This window comes from Brienomyrus brachyistius, unplaced genomic scaffold (assembly GCF_023856365.1).
Source record: "Brienomyrus brachyistius isolate T26 unplaced genomic scaffold, BBRACH_0.4 scaffold62, whole genome shotgun sequence".
Lineage (NCBI taxonomy): Eukaryota > Metazoa > Chordata > Actinopteri > Osteoglossiformes > Mormyridae > Brienomyrus > Brienomyrus brachyistius.
This window is the reverse complement of record NW_026042337.1, coordinates 494,482-507,460: the sequence shown is the minus strand read 5'-3', so window position 1 is coordinate 507,460 and position 12,979 is coordinate 494,482. Positions and strand designations below refer to the sequence as shown.

Below are 12,979 nucleotides of genomic sequence, written 5' to 3'. Positions count from 1 at the left end.
ATAAAAGTTACAATTAATAATTTTATACTTAATCAAAAAACCAAGAATTGAAGATTCTCGTCAATTAAATTTATTTTATGAAGTCCCATTCCCACAACAGATAAATAAATGATGTATTAACCTTAAGTTGTATACAAATTATGTATTACTGTACAGTATATATCGAGTTAAGCACAAAATTGTTCATACTTCTGACAGATTTAGATTTAAGTGATTTGTTATTTATCCAACCATAGACATGTGTCAAAATATGACACAACAATGTGCTAAAGATATTAATGGGAAAAATACATTTCTATGTTTTATTAACATTTTTAAGAAAAATGGTATGTCTGAACTTATTCAAACCGATTCAAAATAGTCCACAGTGTTCTAGAACATTCAAATTACTCTGATTAATTTTGAGCAGTTGTTTTGAATTAACTTAATAAGTACAAAACAGCAGCTGTCTGCAGATGGTCTGTGGCAAGTCATGGCTAAAACGAAAGTGCTGAGTGAGGACCAGCGGCAGAGGGAGGACCAGCGGCAGAGGGAGGACCAGCGGCAGAGGGAGGACCAGCGGCAGAGCTCTGTGGCTGCTCACAACTCAGGAAAGACCCATAAGGTCATTTCCAAAAGTCCCAGTGGCCACAGTACAGTGTTATTAAAAATACAAGAAGTTCTACACTGCAGAAAATCTCACAAAATCATGCTTAGCCTTTGCAAAAACTCATCTGGTCAAAGAACAAAACTCCTGGTCTTATGGTCAGATGAAACAAAGATGGAATTGTTTGGCCACAACGATGTGGCTTTCATTTGGTGTAAAAAAGGAGAAGAATTCAACCCCAAGAGCACCATTCCCACAGTCAAACATGATAGTGGGAACATAATGCTTTGGGGGTGTTTTTCAGCCAGTGCGCCAGGACATACCCCCAATTATACCCCCTGTACATTGTCTTATCTTGGGACCTGCCTCTGTCATTTCCAGGTAGAAAAAAACCTGTATGTATGTGTATATTTATAGACACACACACACACACACACACACACACATATATATATATATATATATATATATATATATATATATATATATATAGATGTGTATAATTTTCACAAACAAACCAAAAGACAAACAAAGTTTAATATTTGATGATGACTGGCGGTGACATAATTTAATCATCCTTCTTCCAAAAATTTTCATGAAATGTGCGCAGGATGGATGAGTACGTTAATATTCTTTGTGAATATTATTACTCAAGGGATCTTCCACAGTTTGGCTATAAAGCATTTAAAAGCATTTTAGGTGGTTTGCATTGTTTGATGTGTGTAAACAGAACTAACTGTCAACTGTAACAGCGCTGACTATGAAACAGCAGTTGCTGTCTGTCCAGTGCTCTTGGTAATGAAACATTCTGGTGAGGAAGAGAGAAGGTTTCACCTATTACAGCATGCAGGTGTGAATGTGTATGAAACCCAGATGCATTGTTAGTGCAAACACAGGAAGCAACAGGCCTGCTAACCCATTTAAGCTCAACCCAGAATAAAAGCTGTACTGCTTCTGTAAGTATGGATCAATCCTGTTCTCATTAATAAGAAATACAATAGCAGGAGATCTGAGATCCACGTAATCTAACCTTAATGCTTCGGACTCAGCATTCCTCCATCTTCCAAATGCTTATCCTGGACATGGTCACCATGGAGACTGGAGCCTGTCCAACCCTGCATGCCAAACCATCACAGAACACATACAGTAACCCGCTACCTGCAAGACAGAGATGGTAATTAGCCTAAATGCATGCCTGTTTTCTTCAGGAGAGAACTGGGACCTGTTTCACAAAGCCGGATTTCCTACTTAGCTGGATAACTTGTTGGATTTAAGGTAGTCTGCGCTAAATGTAAGTGGATGAAAATAAAGTCTATTTAGCCCAGACTACCTTAAATCTGGCAAGATTTCCAGCTAAGCAGAAATCCTGCTCCGTGAGACCACTCCCTGGAGCCCTGAGTAACAAAGGGAAAACATGCAAACTGCACATACGCAGGGTAAAGGTGGGATTCGAACCCCCAACTAAGACAGCATACATCCCTACGAACCATCATGTATGCTAGTTATTGGTCCCAAGAAGTCTTAAGCAGGCTCAATTTTAATATTAATTAAATGAAATGTATAAAATCATGGGCGGAACAGTGGCACAGTGGTTAGCGCTGTCAGTTCACAGTGGCCCCATGTGTGTGAAGCCTGCATATCCTGTGTCATCGTAGGGTTTCCTCTCTGTGCTCTGGTTTTCCCCCATAATCCAAAAACACACTGAAGTTAACTGAAGTTACCCTGCACGCTCGGCTAATCCAAAATAATCAATATGTAGCATCAGGGGCGTTGCAAGACATTTTGGGCCCCGTGAAGGCATATGATATAGGGCCCCACAGTCCAGACTAAACCAGTTATTTTACAAATTGTTTAGGACCCCTGCCACTTGGAAGCCCTTGGAATCGTCCTAACTGCCCCCCCCCCCCACGATTATGGCATCCCTGTGTAGCCAAACCAATGACTGTAGTTCAATAAAAGTGATCTATCTATCTATCTATCTATCTATCTATCTATATATATATATATATATATATATATATATATATATATATATATATATATAAACACATTTAGTTAAATGTGAATTAGGTTAAAGATTAAAGAAAAACGTGCAATCATCAGTTTCATGCTTGGAAAATTGCATGTAAACACAGCAAATCGCATTTATCACGTCTGTATCCCAAGCACACGTAAGTCATGTCCATGATCTTACGGACGTGTCCAGGGTCCAGCCCCTCCAATCTTAAAAAGAAAAAACGTTTTTCTTCTTTATTTCCGCGTTTCACTTCTGGTTCCGCCTATCGTTTCTTGGAATCGGGTGAGCCGTGATGAGAAACTGATCTACGGGTTTTAGCTTTGTGTTTTTGATCTTACAACTTTGCTCCCATCCTTTGTCTATTTTTTTGTTACTCGGTACTTATATTACATTACTTGAAGCGTAAATGCGCAAAGACATTATCCGCCTGAAACCAGCAAAATAACCAGGAATGCGTTACATTCTGACAGGCCCAGGCCGCGCAGCAGCTTTCTGCTGATGTCAAAGAATCTCCGGTCCAACGTAAAACTATTAGGCTGGCTGCAAGGGGGGTCCCCGGGATTTCCCTGGGGGACGCCTGACCAGGGAAGGAGGTTGGGGGGTCGCACCCTCGGTGGTTCCTTCCACGAGCACGATCCGCTTGACATGTGCGCGCTCACTGCCGCCACCCCCCGTGGGCTGACAGGAAACCCGCAGCTTCGCGGTTCCTGCGACACTGCAGACTGGAACCGGTGCAGCGCGTCGCCACTGGCAGTGCAGCGCGCTTACCGTGGGATGCTTTACGTGTCTTTACATCCCAGTGAAAAACAATTTCCTGTTATCTACCGACTTTGCGCCTTTGTTCCAAAGGCACTGATCTGAAATATAGGGCAACCTCTAAACACGGATGCTTTGTGTCCTAACATTTACATTTGCTTTCGATATGCAGAATTGTAATAGTAATCATAAAACGATGCTTAGTACAAGTACGACATAACAGAAAATAAGCAATCCTACAGCATTGAGCTATGCGCCAGTTATATGGCAGATTTAAATTTTGGTGGTTTCGTCTTAAATAAGCAAAATAAAATTAGGCCTATGTAGTAACTCCTCAAATGAGACTTCTATACACTAGATTTTAAATCATACACCCGATACATTAAATCACATCAATCCACATTAGTTCTCTTGGATTTTGACTGAGTGTTACATTCTGAATGTCAATGAACAGGATTTTTTTGCAGCCTGTTGTCAGTTAGTTGTTTGGTTTAACCGATTAAAATTGTTTAGGCAACATCGATTAGTGCGCAGTAAACGAATTTAAAAAGTACAATCGAACCCTATAAGACAACAGGTCCATTTATGAAAATAAAAAGTAGCTGTACTATAAATGTTTCTTGTTAATTTGTAAATACTGCGGCCGTTTCCGCCTGAAAAGCCGCAACAAAAATTACCCACAAATGCATGGTTATGTTTAATACAGCGAATTGTTCAATGTGTATCATTCGGGAACTGTAATTCTTTGCGGTATTTCGCGTGGGAGGGGGCTGCCTGCATTGTCTGGGTTGTATGCACCGATGCTCCGCTCATTATTCCACAGCAGTCTATATACTATACAGGCCAGTTAGTCTCCGTATACCGACAGCGCTTTATCGGTCGCTCTGCACGGTGAGCGCCTTCGCGCCGCTGCCCGGCCGTCCCGTTTACCAGCGTCCCCGGGTGGGAAGCGACGGCAGCCTACGAGCGACTGACATCGCGCCGATTCGGAGCCGGGCGTTAAATGGCCATCAGGTTGGGGGCGACAGTAGCTGGGAGCCGAGCTGCAGGCGACATGAACCACGTGTGGATTATAACCCTTATACTCACTATCAGCTTTTCCCGGTACTTGACCGGCTGCCAAGGTGAGTTATGCCTAAATGATGCCTCTAATTTAAAAAATGTCAGTAAATAGGCTCAGAGCTGTCCGATTATAAAACACCACCTTTCGCACTTGTTTAAAACTTAACTGTTAACGTTGTCTTTGGTACTACAACGTATGGATTACATTCGTAATTTGAAGTCGATTAATGGTTAATTGTAGCATTTTTAAGGATAATTTACATTAATTTCTGTCCAGTGCAGTGTAAGATCTCATATATTCTGCCTGGCATATGCGCAGGAGCCCGCATTAAACAAATACAGTCTTGACCCTTTGTTGAACAAATATGCATTTTATACACGTTTAGGCCTATACCCCTTTCATAATTAAAAAAAATGAGTAAACGGTGGTATTTCGAGTATGTTTAAAGTTTAACCGTAAAGCATCGATAATGATAAGAAAATATGACTGTAAATTCATTGTTTTATGTTTTGACATCTCTTTCAGCTGACTGAAACAAAGTACTTCGTTAGCTGCGTAGTAGCTACTTTTCTTAAAAGTATTCATTTAAAAATGAAAAAAAATTTAAACGCTATATAGACGCAGAGAAATAACTGATCTATGGCATTTAAGAACAATTTCGGCATTAAAAATCCCACTCATGAGCAGAAAAGTGATAAAAACGTTAACACACAATTCGTGGGTGAATCATACTTTCTTTTCCACTTGTTTTTAGGGCAGCTGGCTTCAAAGCGCTTAGGCTGATTTGTGAGAAATGAAGGGCATAGCGAACGGCTAGTCAGGCTGCTTTCATTGCAATGAACTTAATGCCGAGAAGGGTTTATCTAAACTAAGGCACAGCTCTAACCCTCATTGCAATGCCTTAGAACTGTGCGGAAGGTTTCTAATGTCATCGATGGTGGGGGGAAATGGTTAAAAGTGAACTGATTGACAAAAGCGCAAGAGGTACTTGCGCTCCCACTTTCTAGGCACTACAAGCGATCGGTGTACCTGGCTGACCTGTCAGTATGCTGATCGACAGCTTTTTATCTCCCCCAGTTAAGCCCAACCCCTTTGAAAAAATATCCATCGTCGACGTCACCAAATACGAGACAGTGATTGTCTCCTGCGGGGACCAAGGGAAGGACTCCTCTACAGACTTTGAATTGTTCAGGTTCGAGACCAAGATTGCTTCCAGCGACTTGGGCGATAACCAGACCATGGGGGCGAACCGGACCATTGACTTTGAGATGGCGTCCGGGAATCCGCAGTTCAGGCTGCACGGACCGATGGTCAACAGAACCGGGCTGTACACCTGCGTACCAGATAACAAGTCTCTGGAGCTGGGGAAGCACACCATAGTCCATGAAAAAGGTACATGCATCTACAGCACCTGGGCATATGGTGGTCAGACAGGAGCAGGAGGGTCTCCTCCCTCACAGACCCTCACCCACACCCCGCGGTTTAGTCTCGGCTAGCAGGTGGCGCTGCAAACGCAGACCAAGCAGTCGACGAACAAGACCAGTTAGAGGAGGTTTCACCGAAATCGCGAAAATTGTTTATTAGCTGGTGTCGGACTTCTAAAGCCTATAGATTGTGAGAGGAAAATCATTTTCTCAAGTTTAAAATTGCGCAGTAGTGCGGCCATGTACGCGTTAACTAAATAGCAAACTTGAATATTCGTAATAACATACGTTAAAAATAAGTCGGCTTCGAAAGGCTGGCATATTAATAAACCAACCCCAAAACAGCACATTGTAGTTTTTTCCTTGCTTACGTCAGGGCGTTGCTAGACATGAAGCCCTACTAGGGCACAAGCCCCCTACCTCGCATTACCCATATGCTTCGAACGTGAGATTTTACTGGGGCACACGAAATAAACACTGGGGCACGTGTCCCAGTAAAAGGGGCTAGCGACGCCCATGGCTTACGTCATCATGAGTGGAATGAATTAAAAGTAATGTTAAGTGTGTGGATCAGTGAAAAGTAACGCTTTTCCCCTTTACAACTTCCATCCATCCATCCATCCATTTTCCAAACCGCTTATCCTACTGGGTCGTGGGGGGGCCGGAGCCTATCCCGGAAGCAATGGGCACGAGGCAGGGAACAACCCAGGATGGGGGGCCAGCCCATCGCAGGGCACACTCACACACCAGTCACTCACACATGCACACCTATGGGCAATTTAGCAACTCCAATTAGCCTCAGCATGCTTTTAGACTGTGGGGGGGAAACCGGAGTACCCGGAGGAAACCCCACGACGACATGGGGAGAACATGCAAACTCCACACACATGTGACCCAGGCAGAGACTCGAACCCGTGTCCCAGAGGTGTGAGGCAACAGTGCTAACCACTGCACCACCATACCGCCCCCCTTTACAACTTTATAAATGAAATTATCAAATTGAACTTGTTTCCTCAACATTTCCTGCTACATACCCCATTGCTCATACAGTAAACCTTGTTTTACTGTTTAATCAATGAGTCTTGCTGTCTCGTTGATTTACAGAAACATTGTGCTCACCATCCCAGACGCGTAGCTGTTCACCTGCCAGTGAGCCCTGGTCCTGGCCAGCTGGATTCGTGTTGCTGATCATCTGCTGCCTGGTCATCACTGGCATCGCCATCAGGATTGGGGTGGGTAACTACACGGCTTCCACGCTGCACTTATTCACAAGCACACGAGATCTGGACACTAGGATAATTCCCTACAAAAGAGCATCATTTCAGCATTTTTGAGTTTTAAAGAGACATGTCTTTAACTGAATTTCATTTTAAATAACTTAATTCAGTATTTAATATACTTTTTAAATATGATACTCTGTAGACTGTGGACACTGTAGTGAGATGCTGGAAACACCACAACAGGCACAAAGAATCAGGGAACATTCGACACCACATTCAGGCATCTTAACCGTTCATATGCTTAGCTACACATGAAGGTAAATACTGGAAGTGCTTTTCATTGACGGCACCTTCATAAAGCATTCATAGATCATTCATAAGCAGCATGTATACCCTAACATCCTGACACACCTTAACTGCTTTAATATACATTATATGATTAGACAATTATAATGTTTATTATTGTCATATAATGTTTGTTATTAATGTATTTTATAGCTGTTTAAGTATGTCAGGATGTTAAGGTATATGTACGTCCTGCTTATGAATGTTCTATGAATGCATTATGAAGGTGCAGTTAATGTAACGTGTTACCGAACTTCTTGACCCTGTCTGTGTGTTGTGTGTATATAGTTGCATATAGTTGCCACCACATAATTCGGTGCTCGTATCAACAAGCAGTTATACTTAATAAACTGGCCACAGAGTGTATATTACGGAATATTACATACTTCAAAATGAGTTGAAATGGTTAAGGATGTGAACTGAGAGCCGCTTAGGTTCAGTCTCCAGCCGTCAGCTGTCCTGCATATTGTGTCCGAAAAACCTGTCTGTGTTCCAGCACAAACTCAACAGCAAGGACAGCAGCCAGAACGACTACATCAACATGAAACCCAGAGGTGTGACGAGTCACAGGAAGGCACAGCAGTCACGGAAAGCATGTGGGCTCTGAGGACCTCTTCGGAAGGCGTCTGGCGAAAAGCCAGGAAGCCTGACGGCGAACGAACGCCGTGAGACGCAGTCAGGCTCCGAGCGAACAGAAATACACGAATAGATAAGAATCCCAGAGGAGGTGAACCTTACAGCAGAGACAAGAACTGCCGAGGAATCCACACCTGAGCTACAGTCATCTCCCCGTCCTCTTAAAGGAAAATAATTTACTGTGCAGCACGAAGAAGACCATTCCTGCAGTGAGCGATGCAAACTCTGAGCACAACGAGACCCATGTTTTGGCAACCAGACCCAGCTCCAGGACTCTCGTCAGGTCCGTCCCCATCATCAGGATAGACGTTTTATAATTTATTCAGCATCGTTCCCTGAAGTGGGTTAAAACTGAACGGTGATGCTGGTTGTTGTTTGTACCCATTTGTTTGTATATGTCAGTAATCAAATACAGCCCAGTATTGTGAGCCAGTGTGTTACTGTCACTTGTGTGTCCTGTTTACATTCCTCGGAATGTCAGATTTTACTTTAGGATTTATAGCTTCCACGTAATTTCTACGAAGGCTTCATTAGAAGCTGGAGTCCTGCTGAAATTTGCGGCCTTTTTTTGCTTGGAGAATACTTATCTTTTGCCATGAACACTATCTAAAATTATTTAAAATATTTTAACTAAAAGAGATGGCTAATTAATATCATTCATCCATCCATCCATCCATCCATCCATCCCCAATCTCCTAGCCGTTTTTATAGTGAAGGACCAGGGAGACACAGGGAGCATGAAACACAAGGTACCGACCCCCGAGCATAGGACGAGTATTAAGAAAATGTTTTGTTGGGGCTCCCTGCAGAATTCGCATAGCAGATAAATTTTATATTATTCTGGTTAATATGGCATCATGGTTGCTATAGTTATCAACCATTCTTTAAATCAACGTTTAGATAAAAACGGATACTGTCGGCGGAACTCCTGACGGTAGCGTATTTACCTCAACTTCAAACTAAATCAAGGGTAGAGCGCCCCCCTGTGGCCAATGTCTTTTCACAAGTTTAGCCAAAACATAAACGAATTCATATCTGCAGTTATTATGTATGCCTTTGCTCATCAGTTATTAATGAAAATAAACATTTTACCATATATCAAAAATTTCAATGTTGTACCCTTTGTTAAACATTTTCAAGTCAATGTAAACACTTTACAGAGTACAGTTATTACTTTTTTTCTGTGTTCTGAGTCGAGTTCTGTAATGCACCGGAAGCTGTCGTTAAATACGTTTTTGACCCAGGCATGTCGATGACAATAATTTCCACAAGCGGGCAGTATTCGCTACCACGATAAACACTTAGTTACGTTGCCATAGCGACACGACACAGGACTTCCTCAAAGAGATTCTCACACCCCGACAATGCGTCATAATCAGAACAATAGAAAAAAAATCATTTATGATATTTTGTGTCATTTGTTCCGGGGATGACTGGAAAATAATGACTTAAACCCCATTCTTCGTTTTTTTAAAAGGAAATCCTCTTTTCTAGTGAAATTTGAGAGATATCGTGCTAACGACTAATCAGCATATAGTTTAACTATGCAAAATGACGAAAAAGACATTTAAACTGAAAATCAGGTGTCCATCTGAATGTTAAATTAGAGATTCATCAAATTCACAACTTTCAGATATAGTGTGACAGCCTGAACAAGCTGAATGTTCCCACGTATGTTGCATTTTAGGGTATTCTGTAATTCTCATTATACATGTAATCTGGATATCAGACTGTCGTCATTCCATTATAAAAACCTATTATGATTTTTACGCCGTAAAGAAGATGTCTTGTAATGGGCTGATTATATGTGTTTGTTAAACATTATATTCAAGACATTTACATTTGTTTATTTATCAGATGTGTCATATAGGTGATGTACAGGTGACATACGGGTGACATGCGGGTGACGTAATATATCAGAAACACACAGCCGTCAGATGCCAACTTAGGTACCCGTGCTGCCAGGTTCAGCTTGTGAGGGACTGGTAAAGTACAAGTTAGCTGTGGATGTGAAGAGATGCCACACATAACATGTTGGTTAATCAATGCAAGACTTGCACATATGAAAAGATCATAGGATATGTGGGCAAATACTTTGGTGGAAGACAGAGTCCATCACACTGCTCTCAAAATCCATCAGCCGCGTTATGCTGACCGGAGACAGTAGGAGCGGTGCGGAGACTGTTGTCGTCCATTCAAATGGATAAGAGGGCATTGCGTTACGCAAAAAAGAAATAAAAAAAAATAAAACGGTAAAAAAAAACACAATAAATTTTATTTTTGCATAGCAGCAGAGGGGAAATTCCATCTAACCACAGGAAGGAGTAAAAAAAAAACAATCGCAATTATACAAGCTGTGAAAGAACAGAAATATGCAGCATGAAAATATGATAATTTTGACTTAAACGGCCAAACCAGAAATGAAGCTACGGACAGCGTGCCATGTTACCGATAAATATGCATAATGCACAGCAGTACATTATAGGTTCAGGTAACTGACCAGTTCACCTCCTCAAATGCCAAGAAAAACAACCTAATTCAGTTAAAATCCAACCAGTGTTGCACACAACAGAGCAAACGTTGTTTTATAGCAATAATTGCATTTTTCATTTCATCGTTTTGCATGTACATTTTTTTCAGATCACCAGCAAAGCAACTTGTAAAACTGAAAGACTTGTGCTTTTAAATTTCTAATTATTAATTTGAAAATGCAGCTGAATTTGCCCCCGATGTGACTGTAACAAATTCGGTACGATCTTCTAGAGAAATGTACAAAAATAACACTCATCCATCCATCCTTCCATCCGTCCGTCCGTCCGTCACAGGGTTGTGGGGAGGCTTCGAACCTTGGCACAAGGCAGTGTAACACCCTGCACAGGATGCTGATCCTCTGCAGAGCACATACAGTCATTCTCTATGGGCAAACAGTCTTGGAGACACTAACTACCCTAAATTAATGTCTTTGGACTGTGGAACTGGGGGGGGGGGGGATTGCTGGACTAATCAGAGGAAACCCATTCGACACAGGGAGACCACGCAAACTCCACACACACAATGTTGGGCAGGCCTCTGTGTTAAAATATTGTTGGCCTTAAGACTTCTGTGTATCTGTATGTTTTGACACAGATTATACGAGTCACAACACCTGATTGCTTGTTTTTTAAATGAGTTTTGCAAGCAGTTTACCTCCCTCACCAAAATGTACAGCCGATATGACTGCAGACACGTACAATCAGCAGGTTCTTGCAAGGTGAATATAAAGAATGGATGAGGCTACAGTTTTACTCCAAGCACCATGTCATCATCAGCAAATTCCCTGAGAGGGACCCACAGGGGGTGCTCCTTGTGTCCTGTGTTGCCTGAAAGAGCCTCCAGGCCCTTGGTGACCCTGCACTGGTTAAGCACTTGAAAGATCTTTGGCTGGATGGATGAACGGATAGACTTCTAACCAGATGACTGATATTGGCTTCATCAACTGGTGACAACTGACAGTTTCTGATTTTCATTAAAATTTAAAAAGAAATTTTTAAAAAGTCTTGCTATTTGCAAAGGAAAAGATGCATGAAATAATGCGATAACCCATAATGAATGCAACATACAACTGTGCATTTCCATAATATCTTAAGTTTCAAAGTACATCTTAAGTAAAGCGCTCTTTCTATATGACTGGTTTAATTGCACAATTAATCATTAAGCCACTAAAATGGCATACTGCTCTCATTACTTTGTGCACATCCCATATTTCAGCCGATTTGCGAGGTTTTCAGTTGCACTGCGGCTCAGTTTCTCAGAATGTTTGCTACTGATTATGCAGAGTCATTATATTGCAGGTTTTAACGATTTGCCATTTCGTCGCACATTATGAGCTTTTCCCTCCTGTTCTCGTCGGAACGAAAGTCAAATTGCAACTCTCAGTTGTTTAACAAGAGGTTACTGACGGTAAGGCAGAATTTCAAATTACGAATCGTGCTTTTCAATGCCGGGAAGTTTGTGCATCCAAACAAAAAAAAGTGAAAACAACCCACTATCAAATGTTTTGCTTGAGAGTCAAAGAAATAATATCCAGTCAGTAGTGAAACATTATCCCCCGACAGGCCTGGATTTGTAACTTATGAACCATAAAAACAACTAAATGGTTTGCATGTACACGTGTAGGCCACTGTTCATAAAAGACTGGTCCTTTGGTTAATTACAAAGGGTTTGGCTTACGAGGATAAATTGAAAGATCACTTTGCTGTTAAACAATAAGAATGACTTGTTTGTTTCATAACAATGACAAACAATACAAAGAAAAATCTTTAATTCTTATCGACAGGTAGCATTTACCGTCCTCAGGAAGATGTGGTAAGGTCACCTAGGATACAGACCTGTGACGGGAGGACCAAACCTGCAATATAAGAGACAAGAGATGTGAGAGATGAGACAAGTGTCAACAGGAGAGATCGCAGACAATGTGGGGGGAGGGGGGGGATGTAGACATTGGGCTCCCCCCCCCCAGCATGTTTCACAAAGTGACAGAATCGGAGACATTGCCTTAAAAGAGATGGCTTTTGGTGAGAAGTTCAAGTCTCAGACACCGGAATTAACCTTTCATAATCTGGGTAAACAAGCATTCTGACAGACAGGGGCTGTCAAATTGAAGGTGAACTGGTATTCCTGCAAAAGGTGCAATTCAACCCCGCACTTCACAAAATTCCCGGTTCCTCCCATTAATCTCTGGTGCTTGATGTCGTAGGTGGAGGCAGGCCTGTCAGCATCTCGGAGCTCTAGGGAGGTCTGGCGGGGTAGCAGGTCTTTGCACAGGCTGTTGCTGCTGGTCAGAGAGAGCATCAGCTTGGATGGACTGGTCAATGCGTAAAGAAGGACACTAAACATACATCCGTGCCGACTTTATAAGCCTGTGAAAAAAAACCCAAAATGACCCAAATGAAA

General features: G+C 41.9%; 1 protein-coding gene across 1 annotated transcript; it reads left to right on the top strand.

The window, feature by feature from the left end:
• The first annotated feature begins 2,863 nt into the window (after positions 1 to 2,863).
• Positions 2,864 to 9,158, top strand: LOC125725210 (uncharacterized). The gene is made up of 4 exons (XM_049001932.1): positions 2,864 to 4,483; positions 5,500 to 5,814; positions 6,951 to 7,078; positions 7,908 to 9,158. Exons 1-4 carry the CDS (start codon positions 4,363 to 4,365, stop codon positions 8,016 to 8,018), a joined length of 675 nt encoding a protein of 224 aa, XP_048857889.1. The 5' UTR covers positions 2,864 to 4,362; the 3' UTR covers positions 8,019 to 9,158.
• The last annotated feature ends 3,821 nt before the right edge of the window (positions 9,159 to 12,979 follow it).

Excerpts from the sequence above, each read along its gene's own strand:
- LOC125725210 (XM_049001932.1), top strand. The coding sequence starts at position 4,363 with ATGGCCATCAGGTTGGGGGCGACAGTAGCTGGGAGCCGAGCTGCAGGC. Across the intron at positions 4,484-5,499 it reads GTACTTGACCGGCTGCCAAG|TTAAGCCCAACCCCTTTGAA; the intron begins GTGAGTTATGCC and ends TATCTCCCCCAG. Across the intron at positions 5,815-6,950 it reads CACCATAGTCCATGAAAAAG|AAACATTGTGCTCACCATCC; the intron begins GTACATGCATCT and ends GTTGATTTACAG.